General features: G+C 41.9%; 2 protein-coding genes and 1 long non-coding RNA gene across 4 annotated transcripts; 2 read left to right on the top strand and 1 right to left on the bottom strand.

Moving 5' to 3' along the window:
- Nucleotides 1–968: 968 nt before the first annotated feature.
- LOC144899620 (uncharacterized) lies at nt 969–5,355 on the top strand. 2 transcript variants are annotated; one of them, XR_013627896.1, is made up of 4 exons: nt 969–1,166; nt 1,254–1,390; nt 4,876–5,018; nt 5,295–5,355. It is a non-coding gene; the product is annotated as an uncharacterized LOC144899620 (long non-coding RNA). The 2 variants fall into 2 exon arrangements; XR_013627897.1 differs by lacking the exon at nt 4,876–5,018.
- A 1,187-nt stretch (nt 5,356–6,542) lies between these two features.
- On the bottom strand, nt 6,543–12,062 carry ywhag2 (3-monooxygenase/tryptophan 5-monooxygenase activation protein, gamma polypeptide 2). The gene is made up of 2 exons (XM_058081061.2): nt 11,776–12,062; nt 6,543–8,493 (listed from the first exon to the last, which is right to left on the bottom strand). The coding sequence occupies exons 1-2, from the start codon at nt 11,860–11,862 to the stop codon at nt 7,837–7,839; spliced, it is 744 nt and encodes a 247-aa protein (XP_057937044.1). The 5' UTR covers nt 11,863–12,062; the 3' UTR covers nt 6,543–7,836.
- A 298-nt stretch (nt 12,063–12,360) lies between these two features.
- Nucleotides 12,361–20,162, top strand: LOC131135133 (RIMS-binding protein 2). The gene is made up of 6 exons (XM_078792647.1): nt 12,361–14,970; nt 15,858–16,258; nt 17,693–17,849; nt 18,157–18,278; nt 18,367–18,438; nt 18,503–20,162. Exons 2-6 carry the CDS (start codon nt 15,965–15,967, stop codon nt 18,566–18,568), a joined length of 711 nt encoding a protein of 236 aa, XP_078648773.1. The 5' UTR covers nt 12,361–14,970; nt 15,858–15,964; the 3' UTR covers nt 18,569–20,162.
- Nucleotides 20,163–21,981: the final 1,819 nt, after the last annotated feature.

Genomic DNA, 21,981 nt, shown 5'->3' with positions numbered 1-21,981 from the left:
CCACAGCAAAGCAATCTCCTCCATCCAAGCCTGTCTTCTGCATCCGTCTCTCTCATGTCCACCTTCACTACATCCATAAACCTCCTCTTTGGTCTTGGTAGCATCCTTCTACCAATATATTCACTATCTCTCCTCTGGACATGTCCCAACCATCTCTCTGACTTTATCTCCAAGGCCTCTAACATGTAATGTCCCTCTGAGGTACTCCTTCCTGATCCTATCCATCCTGGTCACTCCCATTGAGAACATCAGCATCCTCGTCTCTTTTACCTCCACTTCTGCTTCCTGTCTCTAGACCAAAAAACATGGCAGGTCTCACCACAGTTTTGTATACCTTTCCTTTCTTTTTAGCTGAAACTCTTCTATCACACATCACGCCTGACAAAACCGCCTTTGCGGACTTGATGCTGGTATTCATTCTCCCTCGCTAATGCTTTTCCACAGGAACCGGGATGTTCCATTTTTACAATAATGCTTGCAGGCCATTTTCTTTGCATGGCTTTAAGTTGATGACTGAGCAGTTTTGCATTAGATTGGGATGTTGTGCTGTACCAAGAGCAATCAAATGCAGTTTGATGGGCGATGTACTGTGGAAGTCAACTACTAGAGTAGTACTACAATGCATGTATTTACAGAGCTTCACTATTTTCACTTTATGTACCAGCCTTATTAATTCAATAGAAATATTACAGACACCCCATAATGACAACATGAAAGAGTATTTTTTGTGACATACTTGCAAATGTTTATTACAAATAACAAATCACACATTTTCAGTCACAGAAAATATATTCAGTTTATTGACCGATTTTAATGTCTGGTATAACTAAAGGTACATTTCTTTGGGCGGACATAACGATGACAACAAAAATAAGAGTTGAATTCCACAGACAACATCAAATGTGGAAAAAGTGAGCTCTGCGAATACTATCCGGATGCTTCCAATAACCCTTGAGATGATGATTCATCTCAATGCTCATATTCCTTGCGTGCTTGTATTTTGCAGGCTGGGTGTGTTGCTTTTTGTTGCTTCTACTGTAAGACACGGATGCTGGGAGGAGCGTGATGCTGCACAAATCATCCCGAACCGGAGTGGACTGCCAGTCCTCATTGCTTTCCAAAAAGGAGTGTGATCAGCAATATTTCAAGCTGTGGATGCATCACTGGTGCGTCTCTCAGTGCCAAGATAATAATACGTAGAAGCTTGACTCTGATTTGATCATGTAACAATATGTCTGTTGGTGTTTTTGTAGTTTGCAGCCGTGGTGTTTGTCCATACTCCCTGTGCTGCTGCTGCTGCTGCTGCTGCAATTCAGTGTGTTTCTCAGGGAAGATTTCTGTGGAAACAGTTGCCATGCAACAGCACAAAATACCTCACTTGTGCATAGTAGTAAGCGCTTTCTTTTTTTTTCCTCTTTCCCTGTCTTTATGAAATGGCAAATTTTGTCTTGTATATTTTATAATGTCTTGTTCCACCCTGCAACATTCCTTTATTTTACATGGGGAATCCCTTGTGCCCACATCCATGATGAGTCACCCGCAAAGAGAAGTCAAGCCTGCAGTTCCATGTTATGCACCATGCAATTGACTTAAAATGGACTCAACTTGTCATTTTTATGTTTTTCTCATTTTGCAAGCAATTAAAGCATTAAAATCAGAAATCTAATCAGCCAAACTCCGGCTAAGCCACCCAAACAACCAACTCCTCGCTTTGCCACTTTAATTCCACTGCAGTGATGACATTGGATGACAAGTTCAATGAACTCACCATCACATCTGGGCCTGTACATCATCGGACTTCAACAATAGCACATTCAAATTCATATCCAGCAAAAGTTTGATTTTTCCCAGGGACGAAGGTGACCTCCCTCTGAGCGGCAAAGGGGTGGGTGTGGTTATTTTCAACTCACCTCTCGTCACAGCCTCACACTGAAGCTTCTGAAGTTATGAATCATCATTTTGGCTCGTGCTGTTCTCTTGTTTGCAGACTGATGGGGGAGGGCGACAAAAGATGCACCCTTTTCAAAATACCCCCCTCCCACTTGATTATTATATGATACACGTTTCATCTGCCTTTAGGATCCATATTTGGCCATTCCAGTTGAACTTGGCAATCAGCAAAGAAAGGTAATGGTAATAACTTCAATGGCATCGGGGGTGAGTGTGGCAGTGCCCAACTAGTTTATTTAGCTTTGCTGTGGCTCTAGTATTTCATATGGAGCAGTGATTTCCTTGTGCATTTTTTTTTCCATTTCCAGGAGTTTTTTTTGTAATATTTGTGTTGCCAAGAAACCCACCTACGGACAAGAAAACAAAAACAAGTGAGTTGCACTGTGTGAAACAAGTGGTGAACACACCAGATAACCACCCCCAGTTTGGAGTGGGCTTTTATTGTGGCCAGCCTAAGGCACACCAGTGCAATAATCATGCTATTTTATTTATGTACGTTTTATATATATATATTTTTTTTTAATCTCCCTGAATGCAACCCAACCAGGAGGACCTGTCCCATTTGAGGGATTCAAACCTGAGTCTGTTCAGTCACAGGCCGCACCCATCACCCGCTGGTCTACACAAGTGCTCCTTGAAATAGTCTCTTAAAGCCTTCCTCTTGAACGTGGTATAAATAATACAAAGTCCAAATGGGAGCGTGAATAATTCATGTTGCAGCCGCCGTCTCTGTGTGCTTGCGTCTTGACTTGGTGTTGCAGCAATGACGGCATCAACCCCAAAGACAGACACGGCACATATTTGACGCCATTAATCATCTCAGCGTGTCATTTCCTGCTGTGTCACGTCACTCATGTTGCTCCTCGTGTGGCGGGAATCAATGAATCGGGCGCGGTTTTTGTTTCCTTTTTTTTCTGCAGCCGAGACTGGAAGTAGCGAGTGGTTGTCACTTTGATGTCTTTGGTCTACTTAGTGTCTCCTCACAGGCTGCAGGCGGGGGGGTTATTTATAGAGCTGTCTCACATCGTCCCCTTGCTTTTTCTCTTTCCTTTCCCCACGTCTGATGCTGGGATATTTCTGGAGTTCTTCTCATCTGATCTTCTGTGCATCTTTGAGGTGTTTAGTCACGTCAGTAAACTTCCGCAAGGCGTTCTGTGTGAAATGTACTATCCACTGACAGGAGCCTAAAATGAGCCATGCTTATGTTAAAGTGTGTTTTTGCATACCGCTGACATTAGCACTGCTGCTAATCTCTCTGGATAGTTCTGTTTTGTCCATTATTGGTATCGTTTTTGTCTAATCGTGGCACTTCTGCATGCATCTTTATCTGTGACCACATGGGGAGCTAATGAGTGATTAAAACGCTAATTAAACGAAAATAAGTCATTATTACCTCCGCCAAGTGCAGCACAAAACGCAAGCACAGCGTAGCGGTTATGTTTTTGCCTGCGTATATCTGAAAAAAAATGGTTTAGCCTTTCTGGTACATTATGGTATCGTTCTAAGTGTTGGCATGCTAAAATTAGCATTGCTAACATGCTAATGTTAGCATACTACCATGTTTTGCTATTTTCATGGGTAGACACTTATTTAAAGACCAATATCATGTTAGGTATTAGGATGCTAAAGTTGATATTTTACCATTTCTAGCATGCTAATATTAGCATAGTAGCATTTTTGGTTGTTTTCATGGTTAGACACTATCATGCTCGGGGTTAGCATGTGAACATTAGCTTGTTATCATTGATGACATGCTAAAATTAGCATAGTAGCATTTTTATCCATTTTCATAGGTAGATACAATTATGCTAGATGTTCGCAGGGTAACGGGGATACTCACATTTTTTTTAATTTCATGAATATGAACTTAAGGAGACAATATCATTATCATGCTAGGTGTAACATGTTAGCATGCTAACATAATTATACTGAAATCTTTCAGAGGTAGCCACTTATAGGCACCTATGCTAGGTGTTAGCATGCATTCTTAGCATTCTTTTAATTCATTTAAACACTTCCATGGTACGTTTCCATGGCCAAGGAATGTAAATGTATAGATAAAATAAATGTAGGTCTAATATTTATGGTGTAAATAACAATATGACTTCGGTTACGAGGAGAATTTGAATATGTTTGATTGGCTGTAAGGCTAAAAAGCAAAGTACCACATGTATTTCACTGTTGCTAACATACGTGTCCTCCAACCTTAAAGGACCACAAATCACAAAATGCTATTTTTAAACCAAGATTTCATTTGAACATGGACATTTAAAACAAATCCTCAGTTGGTCCTGTGCATTATGTAAACCATTCATTAATTCATTTTCCACTGCTTATCTTCATGGAGCCTATCCCAGCTGTCTTGGGGCAAGAGGCGGGGTACACCCTGGACTGGTGGCCAGCCAATCACAGGGCACATATAGACAAACAACCATTCACACTCACATTCATACCTGTGGCCAATTAACCTAGCATGTTTTTGGAATGGGGGAGGAAACCGGAGTACCCGGAGCATGAGGAAAACATGCAAACTCCACACAGAGATGGCCGAGGATGGAATTGAACCCTGGTCTCCTAGCTGTGAGGTCTGCTAACCACTCGACCGCCATGCAGCCCTTATGTAAACCAATGTCGACATAAATGAAAGCACATGACTAGTGAATGGAATTTCTTTTCCCTGGCATTTAGATCAATAATATCTGCCCCAATGGCGGGAAAGGACAATAAATAAATAAAAAGTAAATTGAATTTCTACATGCTAGGGATTCATTTAGGCTTCCATGACTTGTTCCCAGAGTGCCTTGGGGCTGGTCACGTGATGCCACAAAACGTCCCAAACGTCTCCCTGTTGTGTGTAGCCGAGCATTAAAACACAGCCTGGTGCGGAATCCTAATAGCGCGCCCTATTTTTTTTCTTTTCACAAGATGCAATAGTTGTCAAAGCCATGCAGCGAGAAAGGAGCACTTTTTATAGCCCTAGCAACAGCCTGCTGATTGGTGGAGGTGACTGGTGAGCTTCTCTACGATTGGCTGGCGTGGTGACCGCTCAAAGTGCAGAATTTCATCTGGTGAGAAGTGCTGCAAGAGGCTGCAGTCCATGGGGTGGGGTGGAGGGGGGGGGGGGTACTCGGCTATAGTGTACAGCTTCAGCTCATCAATCATGAAATGATACCAAAAAAAAAACTGGCACACTGAAATGCCACATTTGTGCAGGAAAAATAATATGTATTCTTATTCTTTAGCGCTCAATTTTCTACTATCGGCATAAAAGTCTTGTCTTGTCAAATCCTGTGCTTCTAGAATGTTCCGTACTGCTGATTTGACTCATTTGGTCATGTCTCCAGAATGAAATCCAGGAGGCTTACACCAAACCCGGCAACCTAGTAAATCCTGGCTTTCCATGGAACCATGAGCCAATGGTGGAAAAACTGTAAGTAAATGATACGCCCTAAAAATGTCTCACGCCCCTCCCCCTCCAAAAACGGTGGTGTTCTCCTACGATTTTGGATCAGCATTTGCAATGAAAGTGACTGCTGTAATTATTAAAGTACTTGCAATTGGAGGGTTCTGGAGCTCCGCAGGCAGCTGGGGGGTAGCACCAAGCCCCCAGCTGCCGTCAGTGATGGAGTTTCCCCAAGCCGTGTCTACAGAATGGACGCTGTTTTCCTATTAGCGCTCCAGTAACAACTTTGGATCTTATATTATATTATATTAACTTGTATTAACTTTTGAGGAGTTTGTGACTTCTATCAAAGTTGATCCAACCAAAGCCAGCTTCTTGCACTCACGTTGTTACTTCAGTTCAACCTACATACGGTATATGTAAGCTACATATGTACATTTTAAGCTTTGCTATCACATATATTATGGACTTAGGGTGAATGAAAGGTGGTTCTGCAGGACAAATGGCCTATTTATGGAGTGGATTATAAATGTGAATGTGCATGACTATGCTGGGATCTGCAACACAAAGTTATATGGGGGTCAAAAGAGGTCAATTGCCACCAAAAATGAGCGAAATGGAAAATAAAGGATAATACAGATAACCAAAATAACTTTAATAAGCAGCAGATGGCCATAAAAACCCTCACAGCCTTCTAGGTCAGCTTCAAACCAATCCACGAGTTCTCATGACACACAAAGAAGAAAAAAGGACAAATCAAGAATCAATTTAAAAAGGTGATGATTGATAAATAAAAAGTAGTTGAGGCTATTTTTGGCGGCCTTAAAGGGGGTTCCATGCAACTTGAGTCACTTTTTCGACACTAAAAATAAACGCGAAGCAGCTGGTGAAATAACGTAACTGTACGCTCACGGAGGCGCAGTCATGACGGTGACATCATTTGCGGACAATCTTTAAGGCCCCTTCTGCGATTACGGAACATAACAATGCATTTATTATGTTTAAGGTATGGTTATCTATAGTAGATGATGCGTTCAAAGTGCTCAGGAACACCACACATGCAAAAAAACTAGTTAAAAAATATTGCACACATGCTTAAATATACAGGCACATAAATCAAAAATAATGGCAGAAAATAAATCCAATGACCTAACAATACAACAATACACTAGACCACCAAAACAGTGCATTGATCATTCAGTCATAATCTTTTTTTTATTTATCATAGCTATTAGTTTAGTTTCTTGTGCAACTGCTACATAATGACTCACATTCAATATATTTGTGTCACTCAGGAACAGCGAGAAGGTGTCAAAACAAACAAATATGGTCCATGTCGTGATCAGAAACACAAGTCGGCAGGGAAAGGTCACCATTAATCAAACCAGATAGCATGACAGAGAAAAGAACACTGATGTGTCATAATTCATAGTTTCATGTGACAAACACCAGCTAAGCCAAGATAAGAGTGAGCACTGGTGAGGTTTTAGCGTCCTTTTTTCTCTTTCACTTATTTTGTTCTGTCATTAACAAATTAAATACACATACTGCATGTCACTAAAGCAACGCTCAGTACAGATCCATTTTTTTGGTAATATATGTATATTTTTTACGATCACCATTTCGGTAGAGCAAATCATTATTAAAAAAACAAACAAATAAATTAGAAGGCTTGCGTCATTTTTCTCAATCATATGAATACTCAACACCCACAGTATAAGTTAATAAAGTCAAGCTACTGTATATAAATACATCACCAGCATGCACAATATTGAATATTATTATGGTTTGTCATCATCGTACACTGAAGAAACAGTATAGTAGGCAAGTGCATTCAATTAAAACAAATACAGGAATAAACCACAAACGCTGAAGTTGCTCATTCTTTTTTTTTCTCTTTTTTGTTGCTTCGCCGCCAAAAGTGTGTGCTATTTTTTTTTATTCGATTCTTTTTCAACAATTCAATGCATCATTCCAAATGACGGCCAATTCATTAGAAATTAGTCAGACTTCCTGGGTTTGGACTACTTCCTGGAACCAAGCAGTGACGCACGTTCCCCCTGGAGAATGCCACGCTATCACGTCAAAAATAAATAGAATGAATTAAAAAAATAAAATCATAATAAGCAGCTTGTCTCGAGAGACCAGTTCTGGTGCCGGCGCGCGGTGGCCGTCTCGACCCAACAACATTGACGACCGCTCGAGCCCGATTGGCTGACAACGTATCAGTGGAGCAAATGTCAAAGAGAAAATCAACAAGACCAAGAAGGAGGCCCTTTCGACCGTATATATATTTCTATATATTGAACCTAAGCTCTCACCTCTTTTTCATTCTTTTCTTCTAACACATGGAAAAATAAAGAACTGCTGCCGCGATAGTGTCGGCGGCAAAAGCGGCTGCCAAAGTCCACCGGCCTTTTCGCAATTACTCTTTTTCATTTTCTCTAGTCGGGAGAGGCCCCCTTTTTTCCTTTTTCCCCTATTTAGTTGGTGCCCTCCCCCCCCTCGTCGTCCTGCTGGTCACTTGTCCACAGTGTCAAGTTGTCTCGCAGCAGCTGCATGATGAGCGTGGAGTCTTTGTAGGAGTCCTCGTTGAGGGTGTCCAGCTCAGCGATGGCGTCATCGAAGGCGGTCTTGGCCAGGTGGCAGGCCTGCTCGGGCGCGTTCTGGATCTCGTAGTAAAAGACAGAGTAGTTGAGCGCCAGGCCCAGGCGGATGGGGTGGGTGGGCTGCATGTGCTCCTTGCTGATCTCGTGCGCCTCGTTGTAGGCCTTCTCCGATGATTCCACCACCGTGGCGCGCTTCTCGCCCGTGGCCACCTCGGCCAGGTAGCGGTAGTAGTCGCCCTTCATCTTTAGGTAGAAGACTTTGCTTTCGTGCTGCGTCTCGCTGCAGTTCTTGATCAGGAAGTTGTCCAGCAGGTTGAGCACATCTTGGCACACCGCCTCCAGCTCCTTCTCGATCTTCTCTCTGTAGGCGCGCACCATCTCGATCTTCTTCTCGTTGCCGTCAGCCGACGTCTTCTGCTCGATGCTGGAGATGACGCGCCAGGAGGAGCGGCGGGCGCCCACCACGTTCTTGTAGGCCACCGACAGGAGGTTCCTTTCCTCGTTAGACAGGGCCTCGTTCAGCTCTGTGACCTGGAAGAGGGCACATTGAAATGAGCAACAGGAGGACTCAAAGTCATTCAGAAATATCACGTCAATGCTGAGAAATGAGTCCGAAATGAATGCAGGACTATAACTTCAACTTAAATCACTGCAAAGTGCTAAGACGCCCCCTAGTGGCTTCAAACGTCATAGAGGAGAACGTCTGAATTCCTATCAAAGTTGAAGTACCTCCACTTTGTCATGCTGCAGAAATCTGAGATCACACAAGGATACTGGCGGTATACAGAGAATGCATCACAAGAAGACAACTGGTGGTGCGATATCACCATTCATTCATTCATTTTCTACCGGGGTGGTCGCGGGGGTGCTGGAGCCTATCCCAGCTGTCTTTGGGTGAGAGGCGGGGTACACCCTGGACTGGTCGCCAGCAAATCACAGGGCACATACTTTTTCTTAAAATGACTGATATGTGGAGAAAACACCTATCCGTGGTTCCAAGTATTTATCAAAGGCCACTTATTTCAAGAACATCAGGACCACAGCCGCTTGTCTCCATTGCAGCTAAATGAGCAAAGCAAGTAAACCAAGCAAAATACGTTTTCGGTGACCGTTTAGCGTCTTCAGACCACGACAATATCGATATCCTGTGGTGACAGTCGGCCATGTTTCCCGATAAGCTGGGACTTTGTACACTTGAAGCAAATATAAGCAAATCCAATATCCTTATGTTATTGCACGCTAAACGGTGTGGAGAATCTTGGATTAGGACATGTCATTATTACGTTGTTGTTACGCACGCATGGCGACGGTGGCAACTCTAGCTTGCCAAGACAGTTGAAAATGTTGGATGGAGTCATGGTGGTGGTGATGGGGGTCGGGGGGCCTGAAATGACTGAAATGTTCCCATGAGCGCTGTAAGTGAAAACCACTGGTGCACACATGACCTTCTCCATGGCTGAAATTGAAAATCTTTTTATTTCTATGACATCACACTGCTGTGACATCATGACACCATTACATCATGTCACCATGACATCATGACACCATTACACCATGTCATCATGACACCATGTCACCATGACACCATTACACCATGGCATCATGACACCATTACACCATGACATCATGTCACCATGACACCATGTCATCATGACATCATGTCACCATGACACCATGACACCATTACACCATGGCACCATGACACCATGACATCATGACATCATGTCACCATGACACCATGACACCATGTCACCATGACACCATTACGCCATGACATCATGACGCCATTACACCATGACATCATGTCACCATGACACCATGTCATCATGACATCATGTCACCATGACACCATGACACCATTACACCATGGCATCATGACACCATGACATCATGACACCATTACACCATGACGCCATTACACTATGACATCATGTCACCATGACATCATGTCACTATGACATCATGTCACCATGACATCATGACACCATTACACCATGGCATCATGACACCATGACATCATGACACCATTACACCATGACGCCATTACACTATGACATCATGTCACCATGACATCATGACACCATTACACCATGGCATCATGACACCATGACATCATGACACCATTACACCATGACGCCATTACACTATGACATCATGTCACCATGACATCATGACACCATTACACCATGGCATCATGACACCATGACGCCATGACGCCATGGCGCCAAGACATCATTACACCATGATGCCATGGCATCATGCCACCATGGCATCATGACACTATGACATGGCATCATGACACCATTACAGAAAGCGATGCAACCAATTGTGAGGAAACTTGCTCTGTGTAAGCCTTATGGATGTCAGATGGTGGCAAAGATGGTGCATGTCACGTGGGGGTGTGGGTTGCTCTTATCCTGCATGCTTGAAATTGCAAATGATCCCATTTTAGTACCAATGTACTGAACTATTGAAGCAAATAAGACAGATAGACTTCTACTGCAGCTTCTCTTTATTAATACTCAAATGAAGATAGGCTTCCTGTCGCCCACGGCAACTATGGCAAGGGAATCCCTTCGATTAGGGAGTGCACAGGCACCATCATAAAGGCATCATATTCATATTTGCAGTGCGGCAAACCTTAGAAATAATATATTAACAGAAATAGAAAGTGGTGTGGTGGCGCTATCTGCAGGGAAAAGGAGTGCAACAATTATGAATCCAGCAGTGGAGGCCTCTGTGCCTTTAGGTTCTGCCTCCATTGCCAAATGGGCTAGCCAGCTCTGCTCAACATTTTCCAGCAGTGTAACTGCATGCAAGTACAATACTGAATACTGCATGCTTGCATTTCTTGAAAAGCTGTGTTAAAAGAGCATCGAAAATAGGCATTTTATAGGATCACACACTTTATAGTAGGGGTGTCCACATCTTTTTCCACTGCATCAAGGGGCTGCAAGGGGCCACTGTGATACATTTTATGCCTTAAGATGCTAAAAGTAATCCAGTGTAGGTCAATATATGTTAAGGCTAAGCTATTTTGTGTAACAGCTAATCATATACAATATCTTGCTGATAATGAATTCATTACATTTTCAGACTACGTCAAGGGCCTATAAAAGCCTAGCTGCCGGCTGAAAATGTCCCCCAGGCCCCACTTTGGACAGCTGTGCCGTATGAGCCTCTAATTAAAGCTTCCACCTTTTGAAAGATGAGTTAGTTGTTGATGGTGCAGCTGGCATGACACAGCCCATCGTGCTCGTATTGTATCAAACACTGGCTTCATATTGGCTGACTGCAATATGACAGAATATTCTAGAAGAGAGCTTCTACTGCCTCCTACGTCTGAGAGGAGGAAGGAGCAGCCCCTCTCCTCTCTCCCCTTGCAGTATTTCAGCCACCTCTTTTCTTTTGCAAGGTGAACCTTCCGTTTATTTCATAAAAATAATAATCTTCTCATTCCAGTGACAAGGACAGGTGGTCCTGATGAGTGGTCTGATGAGGATGTCTGTGAGTACTCAGTTTTTATGTGATGTTAATAGGAATGTCTGAAATAAAGATGCTTTCATGATGTAGTAGAGGACTGTTATGCAGGCGTCGATCATGCAGGCACCTCATTGTCATGTCATGGGAAGGCACCGCCCAACAGCAGCCGCATCACAGCCAACGCACAAAAAGTATACCTCAAATGTACAAAATTTGGACTAATTATACTTAATGATAGCTCAAGTCCTAATTTGGCTGAAAAAGGGCCACCCCTCCCTCACTGACAGTGATTATTAGCATGGGTGTAACGTGATGCATGGATGGACTCACCGATTTCATAGCGGCTGCCATGTCGTCATATCTCTCAGCCTGCTCGGCCAGCCTGGCTTTCTGCACCAGCTGCTCACGGTCGACCATCTTTGGACAATATGGGTGGTTTTTTGGTCTTTTTTTTTCTTGGTTTTAGAGGTGAGTCGAGACTCGCTTTAAGGAGGAAAAAAAGTGTTTCCCTATCCTTTAAATTCGCAATGCGGTGAAAATCCTCCGCCAAGTGAAGGCTGCAGCTGCTCTCTGCTTGTCTGCAGACGGGACACCCTCTCTCTCCCCACCCTGCATCCCCTCGCTCGCTTACGTCATCCCCTAGAAAGGTGGGCGTCCGTGCCAATGATGTAATAGTCCCTGGACTGGAACGCATGGCTAAAAAGCGAAATGTATTATGGGTAATGTAGTTCTTAGCAATCTACAGTTAGTTAGCAATATCCAAGTAATTTGTCATTTGTTTAGACACACACACACATATATATCGCAGTGTACCCTAAGATGGCTAAGAAGTGCTGGCTAGCACAATAGCTACATTTTAGATGTAGCTGCAAATTGGTTAACCTTAGCTCGCAACTCACTAGCTACTTAGACGTTAGCTAGTGTGATAGCCAAATAGATAGCTAGTTATTATTTTCAATAGGTAGATATAGACCATAAATAATTATAGATACTGGCTATAGTTTACCCAAAATTGGCTAGAAATGCATGCTCTAGCCAGCACAATGGCTGATTAGATGTCTATGGATTGTTTTTTTACGGATAGCTGAGCCATATATTGATAGCAAGAAAGACTGTTGCTTACTACTTGTAGTAAGATAGCTACTGTAGATTTAAGATGGATAGATAGGTTAAAAAACAGATGCATTTCTTTTGTATTCCGAATACAGTATGTACACTTTTAAGGTGAGGCGTTTGTAATTTTTGATTACGAGAGGCGGGGTACGCTGGGGACTGGTTAACTGTCAACAAGACATTCAGACATAATTTAAAGTTTGTGATGTTTTCAATCAAATTAACACGCATTGTTATTCAGTTACATATATGTTGTTGTTTTTACTTGGACAAAACGAGATAGAACCCACAGCAGTATAAGAACAGCCCAGAATGAAAAACCGCCTCTGTGCAGCTCAACTACCACACGTAAGTCAAGTCAAGTCAAGTTTATTTATATAGCCCTTAATCACAAAAGAGCCTCAAAGGGCTTAACAAGCAGGCAACAGTAGATGATAGACAATAGACGACAAACGACATCCCCTGATCTGAACCCCCATCAGGACAAGGAAAAACTCAAAACCCATTAGGGAAAAAGAAACCTTGAGAAGGGACCGCAGATGGGGGAATCCTCCTTCTAGGATGACCAAGCTGCAATGGATGTCGAGAGGTTAACATGTGACAGTTAAATATAAACAGAGAGTATAATAGTCCAGGTCCAAGATGTAATGCCATTAGGACAGTTGGGCAGCCGCGGGTCTTGAGATGATCACCATCCCTCTGCTGCAGCGCCTCCACAAGGTAGGCCACGTCAGATGTCCAGTTCCGTCAAGGCAACTTCCAAACAGCCTCTCCTGGACCCCCCCCCCTCCCCCATAGAAATGAGTCGTAAGTCGGGACTTGAACATTTCTACTGAGGTAGCAGCTCTAATATTAACAGGTAGAGCATTCCACAACGTTGGGGCCCGAATGGAAAAGGCTCTAGAGCCCGCATACTTCTTTCTGGCTCTCGGGATAGTCAAAAGACCGGCGTGTTGTGAGCGTAGGTTTCTAGACGGAGCATAGGGTACAATTAGGTCAACCAGATAAAAAGGTGCCAACCCATGTAATATTTTGTAAACCAGAAGCAGTACCTTAAAGTCATATCTTAAATGAACTGGGAGCCAGTGCAGGTTGGCTAGTATTGGAGAAATATGGTCACACTTACGTGTCCTTGTAAGAAGTCGCGCTGCAGCATTTTGTACTAACTGCAAGCTTTTGAGACTCGCCATTGGAAGACCAGAAAACAGTACATTACAGTAGTCAAGGCGAGACGTGACAAATGCATGGACTAGGGTCTCTGCATCAGAAGTGGATAGAATAGGTCGTATCTTCGCAATATTGCGAAGATGAAAAAATGCTGTTTTAGTAACATTCTTAATGTGTTTATGAAAAGATAGAGTCGGGTCCAATATCACACCCAGATTTTTTACAGAGTCACTTTGGGAAATTATGCTATTATCAAAACTCAGAGTGGTGTCCTTAACCAGGCGGCTCTGTTTAGCAGGGCCGATGATCACCATCTCAGTTTTATCAGAGTTCAGGAGTAAAAAGTTACAGGACATCCAATGTTTAATATCAATGAGGCAAGCCTCCAAATTAGAGCAGTCGTGCGGGTCAGTTAACTTTAGTGGGACATATAGCTGAGTGTCATCAGCATAAGAGTGAAAGCTAATCTTATGTTTGCGAATGATGTCGCCAAGCGGCAACATGTAAATGTTAAACAAAAGAGGGCCGAGCACTGAACCTTGTGGAACTCCACAAGTGACACCACAGAACTCTGAAGTCATATCATCACAAACGACACGATGCGTCCGATCCTCAAGATAAGATCTAAACCAAGAGAGTACCGGACCAGTAACACCAATATATGTTTGAAGGCGTTCCAGTAGGATTGAGTGATCGACAGTGTCGAAAGCAGCACTGAGATCAAGTAATAACAATATTGTAGATGTGTCACAGTCCATAGATAGAAGAAGATCATTTGTCCCTTTTGCAAGGGCTGATTCAGTGGAGTGGTTCATCCTGAAACCAGACTGAAAAGGTTCAAAAAGATCACCCAAAGCCACGTGATCATTGAGCTGTTGTGCTACAATTCTTTCAAGGATCTTGGACAGAAATGGGAGGTTAGACACCGGCCTATAGTGGGAAATACTCCCCGGGTTGAGGGTTGGTTTTTTCAGCAGGGGTCGAATCACTGCAGTCTTGAAAGCTGCAGGCACAGTGCCAGATGAGAGTGATAGATTAATTATATTTAAGATTGAGGGGGCTAGAATTGGGAACAATTCTTTAACAAGTTTCCCAGGAAGCGGGTCAAGCAGACATGTTGTCTGTTTTGCTGCACTGACAAGTTTTGTAAGCTCGTCCAGAGATACTTCCTCAAAGTAGGAGAAACTAGTGGGACAGAGGATGGAAGTAGTCCCAGCAGCGGTCATGGCGGCCGACATGTAAAAGGTACAATAGTACAATAAATCTTCAAATTATGCATTATGTTTTATGAATTGACGTAAATATAATTCACAAGTCTGTTACACTGCTACGACACCTGATCATTTACAGAGCTCGTTGTATTAGAAAGCCAGCAGCACAATAATATATAGTTGCGCCACCCCACCACCTTGTGGTTGACCTGAGTACAGCACATTATCTTTGATTTATGTTGAAACTTAAAATCAAAATGACATTTTTTCTATTACTATTTTAATTTTTTTTTGCCAAGTATAACTTGTATTATTATTGAGTATTATTGCTTTCCATAGTATTCCATCAGTGGCAATGAGCAATAAAACATGGGCAAATATACAATATGCAATATTGTATATGTGTATGGAATATGGAAGCAACACCCACAGGAAAGACCGTTATTTTATTTTTGTGTATTAATTGGCTGTTTTCTCTACCATGAGAGCACGTAATGATTAGGACAACACATTTGTAAAATATTGTAGAGCTTTCCCTCCTATGTTAGCTCTTCATTTCACACACAAACAGTGGGTGGTGTTAATTGATCACCATGTTGCTAGAGGCGATTACCGCCTGCTGACCTTGCACAGATCAAAAGAGGAAGCATTGACTTACTGCCTTGGCCTTATCTGGGTCAAGTCACAACATGAGGGAGGAAGAGGAGTATTGGAGTAGGGCCAAATTCCATTTATCTTTTAATTGTCCTTCATTTTTGGCTGATTGGCTGGGAGAATTCACATGATTCTATGCGTGATAGACATGAATACATAAATAGATAGTGGGGTCAATTTTGAACAATATCCAGACTATGCATTCTTATTTGTACTACTCTAATCTTTTGTAATATTCACGTGTACAAACTTTCTTTTTCTCTGCAGCTAAGATGCTAGTATTTTTGTCCAGTTTACAAGTCAATTGTGAACCTGCCAGTTCATCCAAGAGCTTGAAAGAGGATTAGCATAGCTGCTTAGCTTAGTTACCTCCAATGAGGATGAGGACGAAGGAGGACAGTCCGCCATCTGTCTGCCAAGTGGTCACTTCACTGCTGCTCTCGATGGAGGCCGGTCTGGAGCTGGACGTCTTGATTTACCCCAACGAGGTGAGGATCGCCACCCCCGAGGACCTTAGAGAGTGGGAGCTGGAAACGGCCAGTCAGGTGTCTCTACCTGTCTGCCCTCGGCTCTTTGTGGCACTCTATCCTTACAACCCCGCGGCTATGTCGCCCAACCCTGACACCGCGGCCGAGGAGCTGCCTTTTGTGCCCGGACAGATCATCAAGGTATAAGATCACTTCTTGGCTTTTCTAGTCATGTTGAAGTTTGTGACCGTTTTACATCCTTGACATAGATAGGAAAGCTCACCTTTGATTGACATGATCAGCATGAAGAAGCATGGGGACCCCTGGAACTTTTAAGAATAAAGAATAAAACTGTGTGTTTGCAAAAATTTAGAAAAAGAGGGATAACTTTTCCAGGAACAACTTTAAAAAAAACATATTTCTACAAAAGAGTAGAGCCGTGGAGTGGACTCGTCCTGTAGTCAGGAGAAAAAAGATTACAGATAGCACAACAAAAGCAAAATCTTGATAAGCTGTTTGAGATGCTGCAAATGTTTTGGATTGCTGATCATTCAATGAGAAGTCATGGAGGATGACATGCTGGAGTTTCTAGAGTCGCAACAGCTTCTCTAATGCGTACATTTAGCGTTACCCCGATCACTATACACTGCAATTGGTTCCCAAAGAACTCAACTATGGCCACTAGTTTATGCCACAACATTCCCTTTAAAAGACATAACCTTTTCCTAACTTATATCACTTATTTATGTCATCATGTACAGATCCCGCAGGGGATACGGGGGGAAAAAAAACCCAAAAAACTATTGCAAGATCCAGAGAATGTTTTTTTAAGATCTTGGGAAATGTTTAGAAGCATTCAATTACTTTGTGTTGAGTCAGCATTTTGTAACAATGGAAGACACACACCCATGAGATATATAAATTTTTTAGATCAGCCTAAAAATTACCACATAAATGTTAGGAAAAAAGGCCTACATTGTTGGGCACAGAAAGTAATAGTTTTGTATGTATTGTATATTTGGGGGAAAAACTGTGAACAGCCACAGTCTTATATTTCTGAGAAAAAAACGGTCTTTTTTCAAGAATTGTGCATTTTTTTAAAGTAATAATTTTGGTAAGGCTCTGAATTTTCCAAAAAAGGTATATTTTTGTTTTAAAAAATCTGTATTTTAAAAAAAAAAAGGTCACATAAATTTTTTTTTAATTTTTTACCCCACGTCTTGTACAAGGTCATCTAGGATAGGTTCCAGCATACCCCGCCACCACAATGGCGATAAGCGGCATAGAAAAAAGATGCATATTGTATTTTAGAGGGAAAAAATGTTGTGTATTTTCAAAAAGAAATTTGTATATCATTGTGAAAAAAAGTTTACAAAATATTTTTGAGGGAAAAAAATGGTACCTTTTGTAGAAAAAGAGGCACTTCTCATTTAATGATGCAGCGTTGACAGTGCAGGTGTAGCAGATGAAGTGTCCCCTGACAGTTTCCTGTTTTTTTTTCGCTCAAATGAGCACATTTCTTCTCACTTCCTGTTATATTTTCCGTCATTTAACTGAAGACGTGTGCAGCTGTGTGTGTTTGCGGGTCACCAGCAACAAACCACAACAGCCAAGTGTCTGTGTACCTGACTCTAGGTGTTTGGAGACAAAGACTGCGACGGGTTCTATCACGGCGAATCGGGCGGCCTCTCGGGCTACGTTCCTAGTAACTTGGTGGCTGAAATCCCTGTGGATGACGAGTATCTGAAGCATTTACTCATGCAGCAGGGCTTCATCCCTGTCGATCAAACAGGTATCGCCATGACTGAGTTGCTTTGACATGCTACAGTACATCTACTGTTAACTGAATAGCTAGTTTGTCTCTTAGTACAGTCGTTAGTTTATTTCTATTCAGGTATTCTATGTGTCACCTTGTTTTATTGAGACTATGACTTCATTACTTCATCCCTTTGCTCGCTTGTTTGGTCATTTAGTGCTATTATCATTTTGTTTGCTCATTTTTTCCTTCAGTAGCCTTCCATTTTTTAGTTTGTGTCTGTGTTGGTTCTTCTGAGAGTTTTTTCATTCATTTTTCATCGGGTCTTGTTGCTTCTCTGTAGGAATGTCTTTGACCCCCGATGTGAGCGAGGTGTCCAGCGTTCCCGAAGACGTGATTGTACGCAGAATGGTGGCCTTATTTGACTACGACCCCTGGGAAAGTTCACCTAATGTGGACAGTGAAGTACGAGAGCTATGTAGTGAAACTTAATATAATAATATAATATAATGTGCTTTGTCTCCAATTTAAGATGTTATGGTTTCTCCTGCAGGATGAACTCGGCTTTCGTTCGGGTGACATCATATATGTTCTCGGAGCCATAGATCCAGATGGATTCTACTATGTGAGCATCTTGTCGTTGGCTTTTTTTGTGTCATTTTTTGCTCACTACATCCTTTCTTCTTCAGGGCGATCTGCGAGGGAGACGAGGTTTGGTCCCGTCTAATTTCCTACAGCCTCTACCTTGGGATTAGAATAGAACCTTGTTTTCTAACTAACACACATCGAGAAACACAATTTTATATCCAAATATTCTGTGTTTAATTGCAGTGGCTAATTTATTCTAAATGATTGAACTCATTCGAATCTACTCAGTGCGAACCACACGATGATGAGTAAAAACTAACACAACAGTTAAATACAGAAATCATTCTTTAAAAGGGCTCCAAATTATATAAAAAAAAACACATTGCAAAAATGTCATCAAAAACACAACACAGAATAGCTTTTATACACTTTTATACATTTTCTATTTTGGCTTCTGTTTTTATAAAGCTGTTACCTTGTGAGCTTTGTTGCAATTTTTATATGTGGGGGAAAAACACAGATGGTAAATAAATATAGAAAATGATTGGGTTCAATCTTGATTTTTTTGTATTATATCTTCCAATATTTGAAATATAGTTTAAAATAGTTGATGAAAGAAATATATGAGGTTTGATGTGATGATGTCGCTCCTCTGCAGCCAACAGTCTAGTCATCCATAAAGTAGGAAACACTACACTGTACAGTAATGTTTAGTAGTGCTTTCTACTTTATGGCCGACAACACTGAACATCAGCTTCTCAATGCTCCTCTCATCATAGGACAACCTATACAATACATACTGTATATCCAATAATAGTTAGCATTGACAATAATATCAACAATAGGTTGTCTTGCTTGTCAAGGTCTTACCAGCGTTGGGCCTCCCCAGGAGAAAGAAAGCAAGAAGTGAACCAGATCTTTTTATGAACTCTGTTTGTGCCACGTGCTTCACACAGGAAATGCTCTAGCAGTCACACACTCGCTTGCACACCAACTATACAACACACACATTTCATAAAACACATCCACCAACCACAACTGTGGCAGCTCAGACGTTGCTAATTTGTGTGTGTAGTTTTTGTGTAGTTGGACAAATGTACACGCATGAATGTGTCACGCCAAGTGTGAGCTCATTCCTTTTTAGGACAAACGGCTGTTGCGTTTTAGTCTCGTGCTAAAGCAGCTAAATGCAAGGCTTCGATGGTTTTTGACTGAAGAATCCGAATTCCACGCGTATACAATGTGATTGGCCCAGATCCCTCTTGAATGTATACTTTTTCAATGCTCAACATTGATCATCGCTGCAGGCTTTATTGTATTTTATACTTCAATGCATAGTTGGGATTTTTTAGTAGTACATCAACGGTGATTTACTCCTCCACTTCATCCCGCAGTAGTTCCGCTTAGTTGCTGTGGCCACTTAAATAGTTTCGCCTCTCAAAACAATATGCGTTCAAAAGAGTAATCACAAAAATGCATTTTTGTTTTTGAAGAGGCATATGTTTTACTCTTTTGTATGTATTACAGTTTTGAATGCTCCAGAGCAAGTCACTGTTGATGTACTACACTGCTGATGGGGATGTTTATGTCAAAAAATGATCCAAATCCAAATTATCCCCCAAATACTGAGTAGTGATTAAACTACATTAAACTATTTTAACATGATCGCAGTGTTGGAGTAATTTTGGGGGTAAACAAACCGCACGGCACAAAGACTCCAGAGACCGTGCAAGACCTGAGTTCAACAAACTTCAAAAGATTAATGCACGCATTTTTCTGTGTGGGTGAAGAACTCACGTTCAAAGCAGTAAAACTCGAGCATCACCGTACGTGTTGTTGTTTACGTTAGCTTCTTGCTACTCTTCTCTGACATAAGAATGTTGAACAATGAAAACAGTCCTGATCGTGTTAACAGAATGTTCATAAAGCGTTTATGTTGTGGACAGTTCGACCCTGGGATGGACTTCATATTATTTCAAGGTCTGGTCAATGATGAAAATGTTTAATCAGATTAATCACCATTTTCAAATTAATTAATCATGATTAATCACCATTTCCAACCATGTCTGAAATATGCCCATTTTACTGTATTTTATTCAACGCAAGATCAATTACACAACATGATTTTTATGCATTACCAGCTCCAGATGCAGTCAAATTTGAAATCACACACGTCAGAAAATTAATTCACATATCGTCGTAAGAGCAACACAGCATCTGAATCACACGTTAAATGTGTTATTCTGTGCAAGGAAGCTCATCTTATAAGATGTAATTTAAGTTGAAGTCACATGTTTTAGTGTATTTTCAGGGATTTCTAAACACACTTAAGTGCTGATGAGAATATCCACTTATTTATGTTTATGTACAGAAAATCACATACACACATAATATAGTTAGTGTTGTGATTTTCAGACTTTGGTGTGCCCGTGAATGTGGCAGCCTTCTTAGGATGAGCGGATAAATGTATTAACGAGTTGAAGATACATATTTGATGTTGGAATCGATGCTGTTGATGTGTTCAGGTCAGACAAAAAGTTGTAAAAGACCCCATAATGAGCATGCGATTGAAAACATTCATTCATTCGTTTGCCAATTATTTTCATTTTCTTTTGTTACTCCCAATACAATTCTGCCTAGCAACAACAATCCAGCAGGAAAGCTGCTGTGTCAATTGATTTGTGTTGTAAAGTTATAATACTGTAAGCGATCCAGTGGTAATTTTAGTATGTTCTACAGCTAGTAACAATGCTGACTCTTTACAGCTTGCAGTGCAAATTTAGTGACAGGAAGTGTTCATATCTTTCAGTCACATTTCACTCACAAACTTATTGTGGCCTATGTTGGTGAGAAGGTGTGTGGGTGGGTGGACTGGGGAGTTTTAGCCCGCTTCCCCATCCCGGCAACAGCGGTTCATGTGTGCAATATGCTTTGCAACAAGAGAAACTTTGCAAAGAGAAAATAGACAGGTCTGTGTCCTTGGTTGTCATGACAACCCAAACCTCAAATCCACCCCAAGGGGAAAGAAGAAGAGGAAGTGGGGGCGGGGCCATGTGCAATTTGTGGCTAAAAGAGAAAGATGAACACTTAGCGGGTGTTAACCCAAATGTTAAGCAGGTTTCAACACATTGCATGTCGCACACGTGTGCTGTATGTGCACGCCAGGTGAACATGACTCAGCACTGCTTGCATCACTCGTCTTTTCTTGCGCAATGGGATTATATCTAAAGTGATCCTCCTGATATAGACACAGACACGGAGCCAAAGGCAAACACAGCTCATCTCATTACACACCACAGCACAGCCATTGGCCGCCACACTGGGAGCGCTGGCACTAACTACCACAAAACCAATAACGCTCACTTTTAGATCAGGAATGAAAGACTGCAGTTCTTACTGTGGTCGCCGTGGCGAACAAGTGCGCCTGTTTTATGCAGAGCAGTTGTACACAACATATACGGTGTAATACATACATTATTTTATTATTATTGGTATCATTGTGTGGGCAGGAGAGTGGTTAGCGCACAGGCCACACAGCTAGGAGACCCGACTTCGATTCCACCTTCGGCCATCTCTGTGT

This window comes from Doryrhamphus excisus, linkage group LG8 (assembly GCF_037039965.1).
Source record: "Doryrhamphus excisus strain RoL-2023G ecotype Guam linkage group LG8, RoL_Dexc_Guam_v1.1, whole genome shotgun sequence".
NCBI classification, from domain to species: Eukaryota; Metazoa; Chordata; class Actinopteri; order Syngnathiformes; family Syngnathidae; genus Doryrhamphus; species Doryrhamphus excisus.
This window is presented reverse-complemented; position numbering and strand designations above follow the sequence as displayed.

What these genes read in the sequence shown, in the direction of transcription:
- LOC131135133 (XM_078792647.1), top strand. Translation starts at nt 15,965, where the DNA reads ATGAGGATGAGGACGAAGGAGGACAGTCCGCCATCTGTCTGCCAAGTG. An exon ending in CATCCCTGTCGATCAAACAG is followed by an intron (nt 17,850 to 18,156) that starts GTATCGCCATGA and finishes GCTTCTCTGTAG; the next exon opens with GAATGTCTTTGACCCCCGAT. An exon ending in ATCCAGATGGATTCTACTAT is followed by an intron (nt 18,439 to 18,502) that starts GTGAGCATCTTG and finishes TTTCTTCTTCAG; the next exon opens with GGCGATCTGCGAGGGAGACG.
- ywhag2 (XM_058081061.2), bottom strand. Translation starts at nt 11,862, where the DNA reads ATGGTCGACCGTGAGCAGCTGGTGCAGAAAGCCAGGCTGGCCGAGCAG. An exon ending in TGGCAGCCGCTATGAAATCG is followed by an intron (nt 8,494 to 11,775) that starts GTGAGTCCATCC and finishes GCCCTCTTCCAG; the next exon opens with GTCACAGAGCTGAACGAGGC.